The sequence below is a fragment of the Amblyomma mixtum genome, chromosome 4 (genome assembly GCF_055824585.1).
Source record: "Amblyomma mixtum isolate Tamu chromosome 4, ASM5582458v1, whole genome shotgun sequence".
Lineage (NCBI taxonomy): Eukaryota > Metazoa > Arthropoda > Arachnida > Ixodida > Ixodidae > Amblyomma > Amblyomma mixtum.
Window position 1 is genome coordinate 106,884,128 of NC_143015.1, and position 19,680 is coordinate 106,903,807.

General features: G+C 51.9%; 2 protein-coding genes across 2 annotated transcripts; one reads left to right on the forward strand and one right to left on the reverse strand.

The window, feature by feature from the left end:
- The first annotated feature begins 731 nt into the window (after positions 1-731).
- LOC149347734 (uncharacterized) lies at positions 732-1,457 on the forward strand. The gene has a single exon (XM_089541632.1). The coding sequence runs from the start codon at positions 732-734 to the stop codon at positions 1,455-1,457; it is 726 nt and encodes a 241-aa protein (XP_089397758.1).
- Positions 1,458-15,565: 14,108 nt separating this feature from the next.
- LOC149347735 (uncharacterized) lies at positions 15,566-19,445 on the reverse strand. Its single transcript, XM_089541633.1, has 4 exons — positions 18,528-19,445; positions 18,095-18,284; positions 17,372-17,451; positions 15,566-15,709 (listed from the first exon to the last, which is right to left on the reverse strand). The coding sequence occupies exons 1-4, from the start codon at positions 19,443-19,445 to the stop codon at positions 15,566-15,568; spliced, it is 1,332 nt and encodes a 443-aa protein (XP_089397759.1).
- Positions 19,446-19,680: the final 235 nt, after the last annotated feature.

Below are 19,680 nucleotides of genomic sequence, written 5' to 3' on the forward strand. Positions count from 1 at the left end.
CTAGACCGTGAAAAAAAAAATCAGACCATTTTACAGTCTGCATAATGGTATACAAAATGTCGAGAAATTTAATGATCTCAGAAAGGTGCCGTTAGGTTCAGGAAGAGATACATAAAAACCGAAGGTTAGTCTGGACTTCAAAAGATATTCCTTGTTAGAAATAACAAACGCATAGGTCGCACCAGTATGGCTGTTTCACGGACTGTTTTAAGCCATGCTAAAGAATCAATGCAGCCCAAATGCCGCTTTCTTTGCAGCATCATCCTACTACGGAAACGTGGTAACACCGCGCATTCTCTTTAGGAGTGATAGGAGCTCATTTCCTCGTGTGGTGAATATTATCAGGTAAGAGCCTGCGGTAGTCTCTAAGATATTCCGGCTTTGGTTCTGGCAGAGGATTCCCTAAAAGCGCGTCGGTGGCGGGAGGCTTCCTGAATTTCTTAGTCCATCCGTGTGATAGTGGACGCAAATTCGAAGGCTGAGGTCGCGAAACAGGCGTGTCACTTAGGGTACCATACCGCACATGCCGATGCGCGATTTTCCGGAGAGCCACCCACCGCGGTACGCGGGTTCGAACCCGACCGCGGCGACCGCGTTTCGATGGAGGCGGAACGCAAGAGGCGCCCGTGTGCTGTGCGATGTGAGTGAACGTTAAGGATCCCCACGTGGTTGAAATTATTCCGGAGACTACGGCACCTCTTTACCTGGGCTCCTCCAGCACGGCGGAGCTGATGGGGCTCCAGCTTGGGCTGGAACTGCTGCTCACCCTCGTCCCTCCGCCGCCCAAGTGTGCTGTTTTGTGCGACTCCCGCGCCCCCCTCAGCCGGCTGCAGAACAACGGCCGTGGTACCCCATTAGTGCGCGAAATCCGATCGCGCCTCGCGCAACTGGCGCAGCTCGGATGCGTCGTGTGCGTGCAGTGGGTACCCGGTCACTCCGGCATCGCCGGCAACGAGGAAGCTGACGACCTCGCGACTGCCGCACATCGGCTGCCTCCCAGCAATTTTCTTCTTGCGCTGGAGGACGTGCGTGCGGTCATCCAGGACCATCTCCGACGGCAGCGCCCCGATCCCCGCCTCGCAGGAGGTGAGCGCATTCACTACATGACCGGCTGTCGCCCGCTCACGCGGGCGCAGCGCGCAATGATCCTTCGCTTGCGAATTCGATGCGTGTGGCCCGGGGAACGACGTGCGCGCCATGGATTCGCGACGAGTGCAGTGTGTGTTGGATGCGGTGCAGCCGAAACACTCGAACACTTGCTTCTTCGCTGCACCGCGTTCGCTGATGCCCGTCGCAACATGCTCGCGGCCTACCGGGCGCTGGGCATTCTGCCAGACTCCCTCGCAACGCTATTGTGGCCGCAGGGCAGTGCGCGCACCCGTGAGCGAACAATGGTGAGCCTCCGTGCATTCGTCGAACAGGCGGGCTTGACGTCCCGTCTGTTCTCCGCCAGGTAGTTACGTGCAGTGACCTGAACGCTCCGCGTGTGGTACCTCGGACGATGAACAGCTGGACGCCCCCACTCCAGCTGTTTTGTGCTTTTTGTCGTGCGCGTGTGATTGAACAGTGATCTTCCAGATCTTCACGCGCGTGCGACTTGTATATATGTTTATATTTACCATGTAAATATTCATTGAAAGTCTACCCCTCCCCCTGTCCTTCTACTATCCCCTCACCCCTTTCCTTTCACTTCTACATACTGCCTGCTATCCTTTATTTCGCTGCCCCAGCTCAGGTGCTTCCAGCTCCGATAGCAGATGCCGGGGCAGCAAACATTCTTTTACCTTCTATATTAAATGTACCAATAAATAACCACTGCTACTACTACTACCTCTTTCTCTCTTTCCTCTTTCACTCCTACCTTCCTCCCTTCCCTTACGGCGCGCTTCAGGTCTCAGCCGAGATATGCGAGACAGATACTGTGCCATTTCCTTTCCTCAAAAAACAACTTGCCGATTTAACATCAGAACGCGCCTCTTTAGCACTCGAACTATATAATGCCTGGCTTTGCCAAGCGGGAATCCAGGAGGCGGTGACGAAGCGCGGCTACGGCCGCTTATCCGTTTTTTCAGCCAGCGTCCGCTTCGGCGGACACGGTTGTTGCTGCGACGCGCCTCTTTTCTTTTCACCATTGTGGCAGGACTATCACCTGCCACAATGGACACTTTGCCCACTATTCGGTGGGAATGTGATGACGCCGTAAGGCCATGTGACCATGGTGGCCCACCTGCCTGCTAGGTTGCTCTCTGCGGTCCACCTGACGAGCCATGCCCGTCATTTTTCGCTCACAACTCTGACGCCGACACTGGATTTTTGGACAACGAGGCCTACAACGCTATCGCGTCAGAACCGCGCGTTCGTCCTCTTTTCTTTCTGCTATTTCCGCTTCCTTAAATTATAATCTTATATTTATGGAACTGTCCGTGTTATTATTGACCACGGAAAGCTTCATTGGGGATAGACAACGTCTGCTGCAGAGCTTCACCACATCTTGGTCACTTTCGGACTGCACCTACGTCTGCTACAAACCTCCAGGATGTTTCCTATTGTCGTGCTGTTAATTTTTTCCCCCGTTCACGTTTCCGTGCTCTCTTTCACAGTCCCCCTCAGTTCGCGATGGGGAGAACAAGATAATACGTGTATCTCCTCTGCAACACTCTGTGCGCGCAGAGCTGAGTGGTAAGGTTCCCGATTTAAAACCAAGTGACAAGAAAGAGGCGATCTGATTTAAAATCATGATGTTATCCAACTTGCCCAACTTTCTGCTTTGCCTGATCTGATTTAAAACCAAAATTAAAATGTAGTTTACCGACAGTCTGGGGGGATAGTAAGGCTCTGCGTCTATGCGCCGAAAATTCCACTGTGGTATTTTTCTCTGTACCGCTCTGTTTTATGCGAAGCATACTACTTTAGCTACCACTTCAGCCCTTCACCGCGGTTATGCGCCTCCAAATCACGTGATACATGACGTCACACCACGTGACACGATGACGTCACGACAGTGGAGAAACGGGGGCCCACCTCGCGCCGTCGCTGTGGTTGTGCGCCTCCAAATCACGTGACACGATGATGCCACACCACGTGACACGATGACGTCACGGCAGTGGAGTAACGGGGGCCCACCTCGAGCCGTCGCTGTGGATGTGCGCCTCCAAATCACGTGATACATGACGTCACACCACGTGACACGATGACGTCACGACAGTGGAGAAACGGGGGCCCACCTCGCGCCGTCGCTGTGGTTGTGCGCCTCCAAATCACGTGATACTTGACGTCACACCACGTGACACGATGACGTCACGACAGTGGAGAAACGGGGGCCCACCTTGCGCCGTCGCTGTGGTTGTGCGCCTCCAAATCACGTGATACATGACGTCACACCACGTGACACGATGACGTCACGACAGTGGAGAAACGGGGGCCCACCTCGCGCCGTTGCTGTGGTTGTGCGCCTCCAAATTACGCTACACGCTGATGCTTCGCATTCTCCAGGCTTAACCAGGTTAAGCCTCAGCCATTTTTTATTTACCGCCCATGAAGTGGCTAAAGGGCTGTCTTTTGCTCTGAAAAGACGACCCCAAGGGCTGCCTTTGGCCATGTAACGGGGCCATTGCCCCGCTCATTTGTTTCGCAATAGGTGCTATTCACCAACACCCCCTCTCCCCACTATGGCGGTGAGTGTTCCTTGCTGCCAGCGGTATCTGTTGCTAAAGCCATCCTCGTCGCTACGGCAGACGCGGTTCTTGCCACATCCCTCTCTTCTCTCAGTCTGTTCTCACATCTCTTAACTCTTCTGCTGCATGCACGTGGCAGCGAATGTGGCTAAGCTGGAGAGAGTGAACAGGCCCACGCACTTTCCTTTTCATTCTTCCTTCAGTCGCTACATTCACACAAACAGGGTTCGTAATTGTCCGCAAAAGCCGCGGTCGGATGCCGGCGAAATGCTGAAGCACCCCGCGTGACGCTGCGCGTCACGGCTTCCGCGGTGCTCCCTAAATTCTATGATCGAAGCTATTCGGAAAAGCTCACCTTATAACTAGATATTCCACATGCCTTCGCTATGGGGCCATACAGCACATTCTCATGAAATGGCTCGTGGGCGCTGTAATGCTCCATTTGTTACGCGCAGTGAAATCAGACGCGCCAAAAAGGAGTGCAGACTTCTTGGTATATAGTCGCGAGGTTAGCAGCGCTAATAAACCTACCGCTCAACTTCTAAAGGTGCCACGCCGACAAACCATGCAGGGCACTCTACCGCCGCTAACCGTGTAAAAAATAGAAAGCGCAGTTTCACAGCCTTACCTGCGTAGCGAAGGCAGGCAGCAGGTGGTTTTCGGAGTGGCGCATAATGGACGTTCAAGTGAAGGACCTGCACACGGCAAGAAACAAACGAAACAAGGTGCCAAGTCCAGTTTTCAAGTGCAGACATTCTGGCAATTAAGAAAATTTCTCCTTTCCCGAGGGCCGATCACGAGCACTAAATGTCCACAGCAAGGTATCCTCAAAGAGAAACGCTGTAAATAATAGAGATATTACTTACCTTTTGCGCATAACAAAATCTTCGTTTAGTTAATTCCAGGTGAACCCCTTCCGTCTTTGTCGTCTTCTTTAGGCTGGCTCACAGTATCTTCTTCTTCTTCTTCTTCTTCACCTCTTTATAATGGCACATACCCACGTGGGGGGATTGGCCAAGGTATAGTGGTATACATAAGGAACTTTCTTCATCTTCGAATCATTTCAAAACAAGGCAAAGCGTGATTTGAGCATTCGCAACTTTCACAGAAGGTGTCGCCGCCATGCGGTGAGAGCTCGAAGCGTTAATCTTTTTTTTTTATTCGAGAAGTCTGCCATGAGGCATAAGTTGAGAAAAGGGGGAATGGAATGTAGGTTTCAGAAAGTTAAAAGAAGGAGTGTAGACCAGTTTCGGCGAGGTACTCGCATAGGCTGCTGGTGAAGTGATTGTCCATAGTCCACTTCACATAGTCCCCGTCGCGGTTCCACCACAGGCCGACCTCCCTGAGGAGCCGTTTTCTAATAGGGGCCGTCGCTGGGCAAGTCCACAACAGGTGCCGCACATCACAAATGTCCGGTGCAGCGCCGCAGTGAGGGCACCTGTCAGTTGCTGGCAGATATTTATCACCCCACGGATAACGGACAGATGGGGTCAGGACCGCCCCTGCCCGAATCCGGCGCACTGATACCTCCTCCTGCCGAGTAAGGCTACGGGGGAGAGGGGGCGAACACGGAGGAATTAGAGCGCCTGTTCGCTGGCGCAGAGCTTGTGAATCGGTGACATGGGACAGGAACGGATCTGGGGGAGAGTTCTTCCTGCACGATCGGAGCCAGCACAAAGCAGCGGTCACTGGATTAACGCTTGATTAACGCTTAACGCTTGCATTGACACATCAAGCGTTAATCCAGTGACCGCTGCTTTGTGCTGGCTGCGATCGTGCAGGAAGAACTCATCGCGTGGTGGCGTTCCCCCAGTTAATAGTACTGGAAAAAAATTTAAAATCACTGCGGCGACCTGCATTAGAGCGATGCGAAAGCAAAACGCCCACATATTATATCGACATCCGTGGCTGTTCTGACGTCCATGTACTATATCGAGGTCCATAGCTATTTTGACTTCAAAGTAATTTTTGCGTTTTTTTCGTCTTTAATCGATGAACTAATTACACCTCATCACCCAAATTTCCCCACGGCACCATTTTATCGCGCACTACGTGTAAATCGGTTTTTGTGGAAAGGAAATGGCGCAGTATCTGTCTCACATATCTCGGTGGACACCTGAACTGCGCCATACGAGAAGGGAGGAAGGTGGGAGTGAAAAAAGAAAGAAAGAAAGAAAGAAAGGAAGAAAGAGAGAAAGAAAGAAAGACAGAAAGAAAGAAAGAAAGAAAGAAGGAGAGAAAGAAAGAGAGAAAGAAAGGAAGAAAGAACGAAAGAAAGAAAGGAAGAAAGAAAGAAAGAAGGAAAGAAAGGAAGGAAGAAAGAAAGAAAGAAAGAAAGAAAGACAGAAAGAAAGAAAGAGAGAAAGAAAGAAAGAAAGAAAGGAAGAAAGAAAGAAAGGAAGAAAGTGGTTCCGAAATGGAGGTCTCCGCTAACTCTCTATGCACCCCTCTTCTTGGCCGAGCCGCCGCGGTGGCTCAGTGGTTACGGTGCTCGACTGCTGACCCAAAAGACGCGGGTTCGATCCCGGCCGCGGCGGCTAGAATCTCTTTGGAGGAGAAATTCTAGAGGCCCGTGTACTGTGCGATGTCAGTGCACGTTAAAGACCCCAGGTGGTCGAAATTTCCGGAGCCCTCCACTACGGCGTCTCTCATAGCCTTAGTCGCTTTGGGACGTTAAACCCCATAAACCAACCAAACCTCTTCTTGGCCGATCCCCCTCTGTGGGTATGCGCCATTCTTTGAGGTGAACAACAACAACAACATTTCGACCACCTCGACCACCCGGGGGGGGGGGGGGAGCCGACGTCGTCGCTTCGGCGGACGCGGTTGTTGCGACGCGCGTCTGTTCTTTCAATCTTTCCTCTCAATCCTTGAACACACTGTCTGCACGTGGCAGCGGTTCTGGCTCAGCAGGCAGGCCCATTCAATTTCCATTTCATAATTATTTCAGTCGCAGCAACAACACCTGGAGACCTGTAACGTGCACTGCATCGCACAGCACACGGGTGCCTTTTGAAGCGAAAATCTTCACTAGGCTAGTCAACGCCGCGCTTCGCGTGAGCCGGCGTATGTCGGAGCCTGAATGACGTCACTACTGCGCATGTGCGCTGCCGCTTCTCCTCCTTGCCACTGTTTCACCTTTGGCCGCAGCTGTGCACAGTGCGCATTTGAATGGAGGGGTATAAAAGGCGCGCTTGCCCATGTTTCTCTTTCCTCTGATCTTTTAGCTCTCCTCTATCTGCACGTGGCAGCGGTGGTGGCTCGGCTGGAGCCAGTTGGCAGGCCCGTGCATTGGATTGGAAAACGTTTATTGTCAGCACTGAGCCCTAGTGGGCATTATACTAGGTGGCTTCAAGCCCATGGCTCTTGGCGACCTTGTAAGCCCACTCAGCGGCCCGGACTTGCGTCAACGGGTCTGAGCTGGCCAGTATAGCCTCCCACCGCTCCAGAGAAGGGACTGGTAGTAGGTCCGCCGGTGGCGGCGCCTTTTTGCAGCTCCATAAAATGTGGTCATATCCGGCTATCTCGCCGCATTGTTTGCAAGTAGCGTTGTATTGTGTTGGATACATGTGTGCTAGTCTCGACGGGCTAAAGAAGGCTCGCGTCTGGAGCCGACGCCACGTTACCTCCTGGCTTTTGTCGAGCTTTTTGTCTGGTGGCGGATAGATCCTCCTTTCCAGTTTAAACTGATTGGTGTATTCGTGAAATGATATGAATGCATCTCTCGTGAAATTTGGGGACTCGACCCGGCTCACTGCTCGGCTGACATAACCTCGAGCTATACTGTGAGCCAACTCGTTTCCCCTGTTCCCCGAGTGTGCCGGCACCCATAATAGTTCCACCTCTCTTTGGTCCCAGTCTTTATGTCTTAATATTCGTTCTGCCTCCTGGGAGATCATACCCCGCGCAAAATTGTTGATAGCCACCTTGGAGTCGCTAATTATGGTGACTGCTTTGGTGCTGGCCATTGCCATGGCGATAGCCGCCTCCTCCGCTGTCCCTGAGTTTTTTGTTTTGACCGAACCGGCCGTTAATGTTTCACCTAAGTCGTTCACGGCCACGACCACAAAGGAGTCGCCTCCTTCGTATTCCGCCGCGTCTACATAGGTTGTGTGTTCCGAGCCTTCGAGCTTGGCTTCAAGGGCCTATGCTCTGGCTCTCCTCCTGCCTTTGTGAAAAGCAGGGTGCATGTTTTTTGGAAGTGGTTTAATAGTGAGTAATTTTCTAACTTTGGTCTGTAATTTTGCCTGCGCGTTTCTTTCCGGAATTTTATCATGTAATCCTAGGTTGCTCAGGATCTTTCTCCCCGGGGGTGAGGTCGCAAGCCTCCTTAGTTGCGCAAATATATGTGCCTCGCATAGTTCCGTGGTGGTGTTGTAGATCCCCAGTTTAAGAAGTCTTTCCGTAGGAGTGCAGTGGGGCAACCCCAATGCTGCTTTATATGCCTGCCTTATGATCCCATCTATTTTGATCTGTTCCGCCAGCCCTAGCTTGAGGTAGGGAACGGCGTAAACTATTCTGCTTATCACGAAAGCCTGAACCATTCGGCAGAGATCTTTCTCTTTGACTCCCCGTCTTTTGTTAGCTATTCGCCTTATGAGCCTGGTTGTCACGTTAATTGTGGACTTAAGCCTGTTTATTGTCTCTGTGTTCTTTCTATTGTCCTGTATTATAAGTCCTAGGACCCTGATTTTGTCAACTCTGGCTACCGGAGTCTCATTTACCAGTACGTGAATGTCTCCTGCGTTGGTATCGCGTTTGCTAGCCCCCCGGATCACCAGAAGTTCGGATTTGCTTGGCATGCATTTTAGTCCTGCCCATTCCGCGTATTCCTGGACAATATCGATCGCGTGTTGGAGATTTTGTTCTATTTCCCCATCGTTTCCTGTTTGCGTCCATATTATGTCATCCGCATATAGCGTATGGTTTATACCTTCGACAGTCTTCAATAGCGGTGGTAGGTTCTTCAACGCCAGGTTGAATAAGAAAGGAGAGAGCACTGAGCCCTGCGGAGTTCCCTTATCTCCCAGCTTAATAGTTTCTGACTGGATGTCTCCTAGATTTATTTCTGCCGTTCTGCCGGTTAGAAAGTCCCTTACGTAATCGTAGGTCCGCTTTCCAGGGGCAATCTCCGCCAGATTAGTTAGTATGACCTCGTGTTTGACGTTATCGAAGGCTTTATGTAGGTCTAGGCCCAGTACAGTTTTGGCGCCCCCTTTGTTGGGCGGGTCTATGATGTCTGCTTTGAGCTGGAGCATGACGTCCTGCGTGGACAACTTGCTCCTGAAGCCTAGCATCATTTCAGGAAATACCTCCCTTTCCTCTGCGTATTCCTGGAGTGTTTAATATGACATGTTACATCAGCTTCCCCAGGCAGGACGTTAGCGATATCGGCCTGAGGTTGCCCACTTCAAGTTTCTTCCCGGGTTTTGGAATAAAGATTACTTTGGCATGTTTCCATTGTGAAGGTAGACTACCTCGTTTCCATATCTCATTTAGGTAATCTGTGACTGCCGTGACCGAGACTAGATCTAGGTTCCTTAGCATTTTGTTGGTTACCCCATCTGCCCCCGCTGCCGACGTGGTTCTTAGTTGACTCATTGCTCTCCATACCTCCGCTATCGAGATGTCCTCATCTAGCTGTGTGTTCTCTGCTCCTTGGTAAGCTGGAGATGAACCCCCTTTGTCTGTGTTAAGGTACCTGCTCTTCAGTTCCTGTCGTGTCCGGTCGCTGTGTCGAATGCAGCGAAAGACGCACACGGTACTTTAAGACTTCGTTTATTTAAAGCCGATGAGGGTGCGACCAGCGTCGACCGAGGCAGGAGCCGAACTGGCCGCCCGAAGAAAGGCAGGAGCCGAACTGGCCGCCCGAAGAAAGGAGGGAGCGGAGAAGCGTCCACGGGAGGGAGTGGCTTCCCAGAACAGGAGGAGGGTGCGGGGGCGCACCGTGGGGGGGCATCTGGCGACAGCGTGCGACGAGGGGCAAGTGGTCGTTAGGAGGAGGATGCGAGTGGTCGTTAGGAGGAGGATGCGGGGGCGCACACACACAAAAGCAATAAGGGGACACAACACTTCCTTCCCCCTTAGAAAGTTGCCTGGTATCGTGCAGGGGGTCGGCGCTCACGCGTGGAGGCGCGCTGGCTTTGTGCGCTCGGGGGAGAAACACTTGTAGGCTGGCTGTTGTTCGCTGTGTCTCCTAGGTCTGTCCTGGGCGAAGTCTCTTCTTCCGGGAAGAGGTGCCAGGCTATGTGGGAAGATGGTGCACGTGCTCTCTCCGCTGGCGGACAGCTCTCAGACGGCGTCGTAAATCTACGCAGCTGGTTGAGATGTCGGCGTGCTACTGTGCCATGTATGTTGACGAGCCAAGAGCGCAGGCCTATGCGTCTGACAATTGTAGCTTCCTCCCAGCGTGGCTTTTTCAGAAACTGTCGGGCGAGGACGCGCTGCCCCTCATTAAGCGTGCCGCAGCGCGGAATTGCTTTTTCTTCCCGGAACGTCTCTGCCTTTGGCTCGGGGAGGATGGCTGTGAGCTGGGTTCGCATTTCACGCTTGAACATCATTTTCGAGGGGGTCTCGCCTGTTGTGCTCTGAACCGTCGTGTGCTGCTTGAAGAGAAAGCGCGCAAGGCGGCGCTGCAGCGAGCCTGTCTGATCTCTTTCAAGGGCGCGTTTTAGCTCGGCTACGTAGCGCTCGGCTTGTCCGTTTGTCGCTGGGTGGTAGGGGGCCGATGTAACTGAGGAGATCCCGTTGTCGCGATAAAACTTGAGAATCTCCGCAGACACAAACGGTGTTCCGTTGTCAGATACTACCTTGCGTGGCAGGCCGAACGTTGCAAATAGTGATCGGAGGTTGTCAATGACTGCTGCTGAAGTCGTCTGTCCCATTTGCCTTATCTCAAGCCACTTTGTGTAGGCGTCTACGACCACAAGGAAAGTGCAGCCCTCAATTGGTCCTGCAAAATCAATGTGCAATGTGTGCCATGGTGTGTCTGGCTTTTCCCATTCTGGGACAGGAGCTTTCGGCGGGGCGCTCCGGCTGCTCTGGCAAGGCTTGCATTCTCGCACCACTGTTTCGATGTCGTTGTCAATGCCAGGCCACCACATGTAGCTTCTGGCACACTTTTTCATTGCAACGATGCCCCGATGTCCGGCGTGGATGAGAGACATAGCTTGTGCGCGTAGTTCTCTCGGCATCACAACTCGGGACCCAAATATGATGCAGCCGCGATGGGTGCTCAACTCTGTAGCTCGCCTGCGGTAAGCGTCGAAGTTGTCCCCTTTGAGTTTATGCACGTTGCCTTGTTGAACAGCTGTCTAAACTAGCCGGAGAGCTGCGCACTTCTGCGTAGATGCTGCAACTGTGCCTGCTGTAAGCGGAGGTTCTGGCAGTGCTTCGAACATCAGAACGTCTCCTGGTGGAAATGGTTCGTCAACAGTTGCGTCTAGTGGCAGACGGCTTAGCGCATCGGCGTTTTGATGTTTACTCCCATTGCGGTAGACCAGAGCGTAGTCGTACGCTGAGAGTTTGATGCACCAACGTGTCATTCGCGGAGACAAAGTTGGTGGCATAGGCCTTTGTGGTCCCAGAATGCCCAATAGCGGTCGGTGATCGGTTATAAAGGTCACCTTCCGGCCGGCAATGTACTGGTGAAAATGTGTCGCCGCGTAGACGATGGCTAGCCCTTCTTTGTCAAGTTGCGCGTAGTTGCGTTCTGCTTGCGACAACGTACGTGAGGCGAAGGCGATGGGAGCTTCCCTTCCTTGCTCGTCAGTTTGCGATAGAACCGCGCCGACTCCGTACGGTGATGCGTCGCAAGCCAAAAGCAGAGGCTTCCTTTCGTCGTAGTGGCGGAGGACTGTACATCTTCGAATCAGGTCTTTCAGGGCATCGAATGACTGCTGATGGCGTGGCGACCATGTCCATGTCACATCTTTCCGAAGGAGTTGGTATAAGTCGTTGGCCACGGTAGCTCTTTGTTCCAAGAACCGGTCGTAGAAGGTCAAGAGTCCGAGAAAAGCCTGTAGCTCCTGCTTGTTTGTTGGAGCTCGTGCTTCTGTGATCGCTCGCACTTTGTCCTCGGTAGGGTGAATGCCTTCCGCATCAATTCGGTGTCCCAGAAATTGCACCTCTGGCACCGCAAAACAGCACTTCGATTTGCTTATGCACAAATTAGCGTTTGCTAGCCTTTCGAGAACGAGCTCTAGGCGCACTGCATGCTCTTCAGTGGAAGTGCCACTGATGATGACATCGTCAAGGTAGACACAAACTCCTGGGATGCCCTGAAGCACTGTCTCCATGAATTTTTGAAATATGGCCGGGGCTGCAGCTACGCCAAAAGGCAGTCGCTTGACTTTGTACAAGCCATTCAGTGTGTTAATTGCCAATAATTCAGCAGTTGACTCGCTCACCTTCAGCTGCTGATACGCCTGGGTGAGGTCCAATGTGCTGAAGACTCTTGCGCCACGCAGTACACTGAATACTTCTTCAGGTGTCGGTAGCGGGTAAGAGGACGCTTTAGTCGCAAGATTGACGGTGCTCCGGTAGTCTCCGCAGAGGCGTATGGTTCCGTTCTTCTTGCGAACTACGACAAGTGGTGTGGCCCATTCTGAATGCTGCGTCGGCTCGATGACACCTTGCTGCTCCAGTTTGTCCAACTCTTTTTCAACTGAATCTCGGAGAGCAAACGGCACCGGCCTGGCCTTCAGAAATTTGGGTTGCGCGTTGTCCAACAACTCCAGTGTGACCGGGGGCCCTTCGTTTCCTGGAATCTCTTCCGAGAATACTCTTTCGTATTTCTCTTGCAGTTGCTCAACCATGTTCTGGCTCGGCGTCTGGTGTATGCCGCATATCATCACGCCTAGTGGAGAAAACCAGTTTCTCCCTAGAAGGCTTGATCCTGTGCCCTTCACAACAAGCAGAGGTAGCGTATGGGTCTGGCCGTTGTAGTTAACCTGCACGTTGGCAGAGCCCAATAGTGGCAGATTCTGTCCTGACCACGTTCGCAGGTGCGTGTCGTCTTGTTGCAGGGCGGGTGCGTCAGATGGCCATGAAGTTCGGAACGTGTCCTCACTGATCAGAGTACAGGCTGCGCCGGAGTCCACCTCGAACTTAGTCAGCTGGTGATGTACGCTTACTTCTGTAAAAATCTTCGGTCGCGTGCCGAGATTCATGGTGTTCAGGTCGTACAACACAGATGGTGTTGCTGATGTTGTTCCATGGAGATCAGATAGCGGCGTATTCTCTGAGGCGTTGACGCTGTGATTAGGCTGGGAAGGTGACTTTATCTTGGCAAGTCTCCGTTTCGTAATGCATGCTCTTTCGATATGCCCTCGCTTGTGGCAAAAATTACACGTGGCTGACTGGAATCGACATCCCTGGGGGTTGTGTTGGTCGTCACACCGCCAGCAGCGTTGTGCCTTTTTGACCGATTTTACAACAACAGAAGGCTTGCGCACCTGGTTGCTTGTCTGGTGTACCGGCTCGGTGTTCCGGCGAATCCCTCTCTGCTGGTGACCGGCGCTCTCCGCTCGAACGGCGATGTCGTAAGCTTTGCTGAATGTGAGGTCCTTCTCAGCGAACAGGCACTGCTGCAGTGACTCGTCACTCAGTCCGCACACAAATCTGTCGCGTAACATCACGTCCAAGGGAAGCATGGTGGTGTTAGCAGAAGAAGCTGCGTCTCCCTCCTGCCCGGTAGCTGTTGTCGACAGCGTTCCAAAATTGCAGTCGGCAGCGAGCTTCTTGAGCGCGGCTACGTAGGCGCTCACAGTTTCTCCTCCCAGTTGATCTCGTCGTTGGAAGCGAGCCCGGCTGTAGACCTCAGATGGCCTTGGGTCGTAGTGCTTTTGCAGCGCTTTTACGATGTCGTCGTAAGACACTGCCGCTGGTGTGCTTGGCTGAATAAGGGCGCAGACAGTATCGTAGGTCTGCTCCCCGCACAGCGTCAGCAGGTTGGCCCTCTTCAAGGCTGGGTCTGTGATGTTGTTAGCTTCAAAGTAGAACTGAAGGCGTCCAACCCACGATGACCACGATGAGCCGTTGAACTCTGGTATCTGATTGGGAAACCCTCGCGTAGCCATGGCTTGTCAATAGCGTTGCGTAGCGCGGGTCGAATCCCATCCTCGTCGCCACTGTCGTGTCCGGTCGCTGTGTTGAATGCAGCGAAAGACGCACACGGTACTTTAAGACTTCCCTACTGAAAAATCCGGTATGAATTTTAAACCGGAACCGCATACCGGGTTATTGTACAGGATTTGCGATACCGGATTACTGGAATATCCTGTATAAAACAGGAAAGTCCTGTATAATACAGGACTCTCCTGTTTTGTACAGGATACTCCGGTATCGCAAATCCTGTACAATAACCCGGTATGCGGTCCCGGTTTAAAATTCATACCGGAATACAGGACAGTCCTGTATTAAACAGGCTAGGCCCGTATTATACAGGAGGGCCCTGTGTCACAGGACAAAGACAGAATAAAATGCTTCAAATATATCCCACTCGGACTAAATCTGCCCAAAAACTGGGGCCATAAGTGTACATGCCAAATTCTGAAATATACAGAGCCTCAGAAACTGGTAATTTGCGATTATCAGCAACTCGCATTGCAGTCGATGTGCCATTGTGTTATTTGCTCCCACCTTTTACCAAAGTATTGGTAGCTTGGTGAGTATTATAATGCATCAAAAACTCCAAAAGATGTTTATTTTTTCCGCATGTCTTGAACCAGCTCACTAAGGTAATAATTTAACCCTTTGCGACGATCTACCGGCGCTGGGGTCTCTACAGGGTGCTGGCCAATGAAGTAGTCAAAAGCACCTGCAGAAAAGAAAATATGATTGGTAGTACATAATGCCCCCAGCTTATCATTTAATTGCGCACTGACACACAACATAATGCATTGAGCACTGTGACATGCAACTTACGGCCAATGGCTTGTAGCTTTTCAGGGGTCATTGGCTTTCTGCCCACTGTGGAGGCTTCTGACTTCAGGTTCCAATGGCAAGCTTGCCCTCTAACGCCCCTTTCCAGGAGTTGTGGAGTCGTCCAAAGGCTGCGTCTTTACAGAAACGCGAATCTTTGGGTGCCACCATAACTGCTGCGCACGTTGCCGAAGGAATAAAAATTCCATTCCCGAGGTGGACCTGTATGCAATAACAAATGCATACCCCAGTAGCACAAACGGGGCTCTGAATTGCGGGCCCTCGTGGGCCCACACAAGCCACAGACAAGCAAGGCGTCTCAAGACGCCAGGCCCTGAGCATTGGCAATGCTCAGTATCGTGAATGCACCTCCCGCCTTCCATATTTGAATCAATAATGTATTGAAAATCTGCGTCGTAACATTGCTGGTGTGTAAACAGGTTGCTCAGACGATTGCGATGCTTGCGTGGTCATCCTCCATTATTTACGGCACATACCGCAGCATCGATGCGATGCGTGATGTTTGTTCAAGGTCTTGAGCCGCTCCCCCTCAGGACGCTTATCAATGATTGCTCTCGCACGTATACACCATGTGCCTCTGTAAAGAAATAATACAAACTATAAAACTAATTTTAGTCGTGCTATCATGAAGGACAAGCAATTTCGGTATGTAACTGAAAGAAAATTTTGCGCTATTTCGTCCCTCTACGCTGTGCAGTCTACAAAGTTTTAGTTAAAAAGACACTGAACAGTTAGAACGTGTTGTGTATCGGACGGACGCCAGGCTGGAACTGAACAAACGTTTATTGATACAGTGCCTTTTATAGGCCGATGGACATGTGATCTGCCGACGACTGCTTGCGTGGCTGATAAGCGATACATGAAAATGCAGTGTTTAAAACATGCGCATGCGCTATCAGTACACCACACTCCTTTCTCCTAAGATTATTTGCACAATCCAAAACTGACTAGCTAGACATCAATGCCATAACGCAGGACAGGTCGTCGAACACGCGTTGATCTTCGCGGCTCGACCGGTACTTGGGTGGCTTGGCCTGGACTCGCCCCAGGGGTTGCTTCTGGGCTAGCAGACAGCGGCTGTCGCTGCCTAGCTGTAGGAGGAAGCCTGACGTGGTAGTCCTCACTTGTGGCTGGGTCAACTTCGAGCCGCGTCCAGGCGCTCCTCAACTGGTTGCGGTGCCTGTGATGACGCTCACCGTTGTTTAGCTGTACCACGTACGACACCGGACCTCTGACTGCCACAACCCTGGCAGCCTTCCACCTTGGACCTGGACAAAAGCTTTTAGCGTAGACCGCGTCACCGACACGAAACCTCTTAGTATCCGGTCGTTGTAGCTCAGGCGCGTGTTGCCGGTCCGGATGGAGTCTGTCTAACGCTGACCTCAGTCTTCGTCCGAACATTAACTCTGCTGGAGATTTTCCCGTGACCGAATGTGGCGTCGTGTGTTGCTTAAACAAAAACCGGGAAATCTTGCACTGCGTCGAACCTTCCTGCTGCTTCTTCAATGCTTCTTTAACTTCCCTTACCATCCTCTCCGCCCTACCATTGCTGGCTGGGTGATAAGGTGCAGTGAAAATAGCACGCACGCCATTACACTTCAAAAACATTTGCAACTCTGTGCTAGTGAAAGCTGTGCCGTTATCTGAAACGATAACGTCAGGTACACCATGTGTCGCAAACATCTTCCTTAAGCTGTTGACGACAGCCGTAGCTTTCATGGATGGCATGATTTCGACTTCAGCCCAATTGCTGTACGCGTCTACCACGACTAAGAAAACTTCTCCTTTCACTGGGCCAGCGAAATCAATGTGCAGTCGACTCCAAGGCTGATCTGGCTTGATCCAAAAATGAACTGGAGCCTTGGGATCGCTTTGACGGTTACTCTGGCATGGATGACAGTGCCGAACAAACTCCTCAATTTCGTGGTCCATTTTCGGCCACCACATGAGCCCTCTAGCTGATGCTTTCATGGCACTTATCCCTGGATGATTTGCATGCAGGAGCTGAAGCACATTCTCTCTTGCTGCGGTTGGAATTATGACGCGATTCCCCCACAGTATGCAATCACGATGCAATGACAACTCCGACCGTCTCACCTCATAAGGCGCAAACTTGCTGTCCACTTGTGTTGACGGCCAGCCACTGAGTAGCCATTCCTTTACCCGGGATAGAACCGAGTCCTTTTTTATCAGCGCAGCAATGTCTGCCGCTTGCAGCGGTGCGCAGTCGACCGCTTCCAACAAGAGCACGTCCCCAGGCGGTCTTGGCTCGTCCTCGTCTCCCGGGGCTGGTAGACGACTGAGTGCATCGGCGTTGGAGTTGTCTTGGCCTCGTCTGTACTCAAGGCGGTAGTTATACGCAGACAACAGTAAAATCCAACGAAGCATTCTAGGCGACACAACTTCGGGCACTCGCTTGTCCGTGTTAAACAGGCCGAGTAATGGCTTGTGGTCTGTTATCACTGTAAATTCTCGCCCAGCTAGGTACTGGTGGAACTTTTTTACGCCAAAGACCACAGCCAAACCCTCTCTATCAATCTGAGCATAGTTGCGTTCACTGACGCCAAGAGTGCGAGAAGCATAAGCTATGGGCTGCTCCTTCCCGTCATCCGCACGATGGGCTAGCACTGCCCCCACCCCCACAGGCGATGCGTCGCAGCACAAAATTAAAGGACGCTTGCAATCGTAGGGCACAAGTACGGAGTCTGAGCTGAGTAAATTTTTCAGTCTCTCGAACGCCCGCTGATGCTCACCTGTCCACTTCCATTCGTGGTCACGGTCGAGCAGTCGATAAAGCGGTTCGGCCGCTTCAGTCCTGCCCTTGAGGAAACTGCTGTAGAAATTCAGCAATCCCAAAAAGGCTTGCAGCTCCTTTTTGTTTGCGGGCGCAGGCGCTTGCCGGATGGCGTCCGTCTTGCTTCGGCTGGGATGTACTCCTGAGTCATCAATCCTGTGTCCCAAGAATTCGATGCTCGTTTGGTTAAATTCGCACTTGTCCTTGTTTACTCGTAGCTGTGCCTTCTGCAGACGCGATAGCACAGTCTCTAATCTCTCGGCGTGCTCTTCGGCGTTACATCCAGAGATTAATATGTCATCCAGATAAGCTTTCACTCCGGGAATGCCCGCTAACAGCGTGTCGATGACTCGTTGAAACACCCAAGGTGCGACCGAAATTCCAAACGGTAGCCGCTTAACCTTGTACAGTCCCTTTATCGTGTTGACTGTGAGCACCTCAGCCGTCTCGTCGTCTAGCGTGAGCTGCTGATAAGCTTGGGCTAGATCCAACTTGGTAAAAAACTTGCTTGAACTTAGAGCTGTGAGCATTTCAGCTGCAGTGGGCAAGGGGTATCCACTGCTCTTAATAGCTTTGTTTACGGTACTGCGATAGTCGCCGCAAAGACGTAAAGTTCCATCTTTTTTTCTTACCACTACCAGTGGTGTTGCCCAGTTGGAGTAGCTGACGGGCTCCCACACACCTTGTTGCACCAAGCGGTCCACTGCATTGGCCACGTCGTCCTTGAGGGCCAGTGGAACTGGTCGACTTTTGAGGAACACCGGTTGGGCGTCATCTTTCAGTTCGATGTGAACTGGCGGTCCGTTGAAGCCAGGAAGGTCCCTGCGAAACACCTCGGGAAATCGCGAAGGCACGTCCTCCACGTTTACTTGCTGTATTCCCCGCAAGCCAATACCTAACGGGTTAAACCAGTTTCGCCCAATCAGGCTGTTACCTTGCTTCTGTACTACGAGCAAAGGTAGCTTTGCCTTCCTGCCTTTGAATTCCACCAAGACACTTGCTTGACCCAGCACGGGTAACGCCTCCTTCGACCAGGTTACGATAGTTGTTCCAGAATCTTGCAGTGGTATTTTACCGTGATTCCTTTCAATAACCCTGAACGTATCTTCACTCACAATTGAGCACGATGCGCCAGAATCAACCTCCATCGGAACTTTTTGCCCTTCAATCATTACTTGAACCATGAACTTCTGTTCTTGCTCATTCACTTCGCACAGGGAAAACAACGCACTCATTTCGTACACGCCCTTGCTCTTATCTCCTTTCTTCTTTTGCTCATACGCTGTCTTCCGAGAAGTTCTACTATCGTCTTTCGACCGACAAGCCTTAGCTATGTGTCCAACCCTTTTGCAGTTGAAGCATGTCGCCTTTCTAAAACGGCACAAATGTGGAGCGTGCTTACCGTTGCAACGGTAACAGGTGGACCCCTCCGCTGGGGTGTCTTGCTTCGCACGGGTTGCTTGTACCATTTCCTGGCCGTCCGTCTCGTATCGACCGTGCTTGCGTATGTCTCGCTGTTGCTTAGCGGTTGCTTCTGCAGTTGTGGCCAAGTCATACGCAACCTTAAACGTAAGGCTGTGTTCTGCGAGAAGTCGCTGCTGAACCCCTTCGTTCCGGAGTCCGCATACGAAACGATCCCGCATCATGACGTCCAACGGGAGTTGGGCGCTGCCAAAACCGCAGTCTTCGGCTAGCTTCCGTAGCGCCGTGACGTAGTCCGCAACCGTTTCCTCGGCAGCCTGGTTTCGCCTGTAGAACAAAAACCTTGCATACAGCTCCGAAGGCTTTGGATGCAGGTGCTTGCGAACGGCAGTCTTGATTTCTTCGTAGGTTGCTGCTGTCGGTCGTTGTGGCTTCACCAAAGTTACGATGAGCCCGTACACTTCTTCGCCGCAGCTGCTCAACAGGACTGCTCTTTTCTGCTCTTCTTTCGTTATCTCGTTCGCTTCGCAGAACATTTCCAGGCGCTCGACGTATTCGTCCCATGACGCGTTCGTGCCGAGACGATACTCGCCGATCCTTCCGACGGCCATCGCCGTCGCTGCCTCGTCGCCAACTGTTGTGTATCGGACGGACGCCAGGCTGGAACTGAACAAACGTTTATTGATACAGTGCCTTTTATAGGCCGATGGACATGTGATCTGCCGACGACTGCTTGCGTGGCTGATAAGCGATACATGAAAATGCAGTGTTTAAAACATGCGCATGCGCTATCAGTACACCACAGAACGTTTCTGTTGACGCCGAGCATATAACCGAGACGGAGGC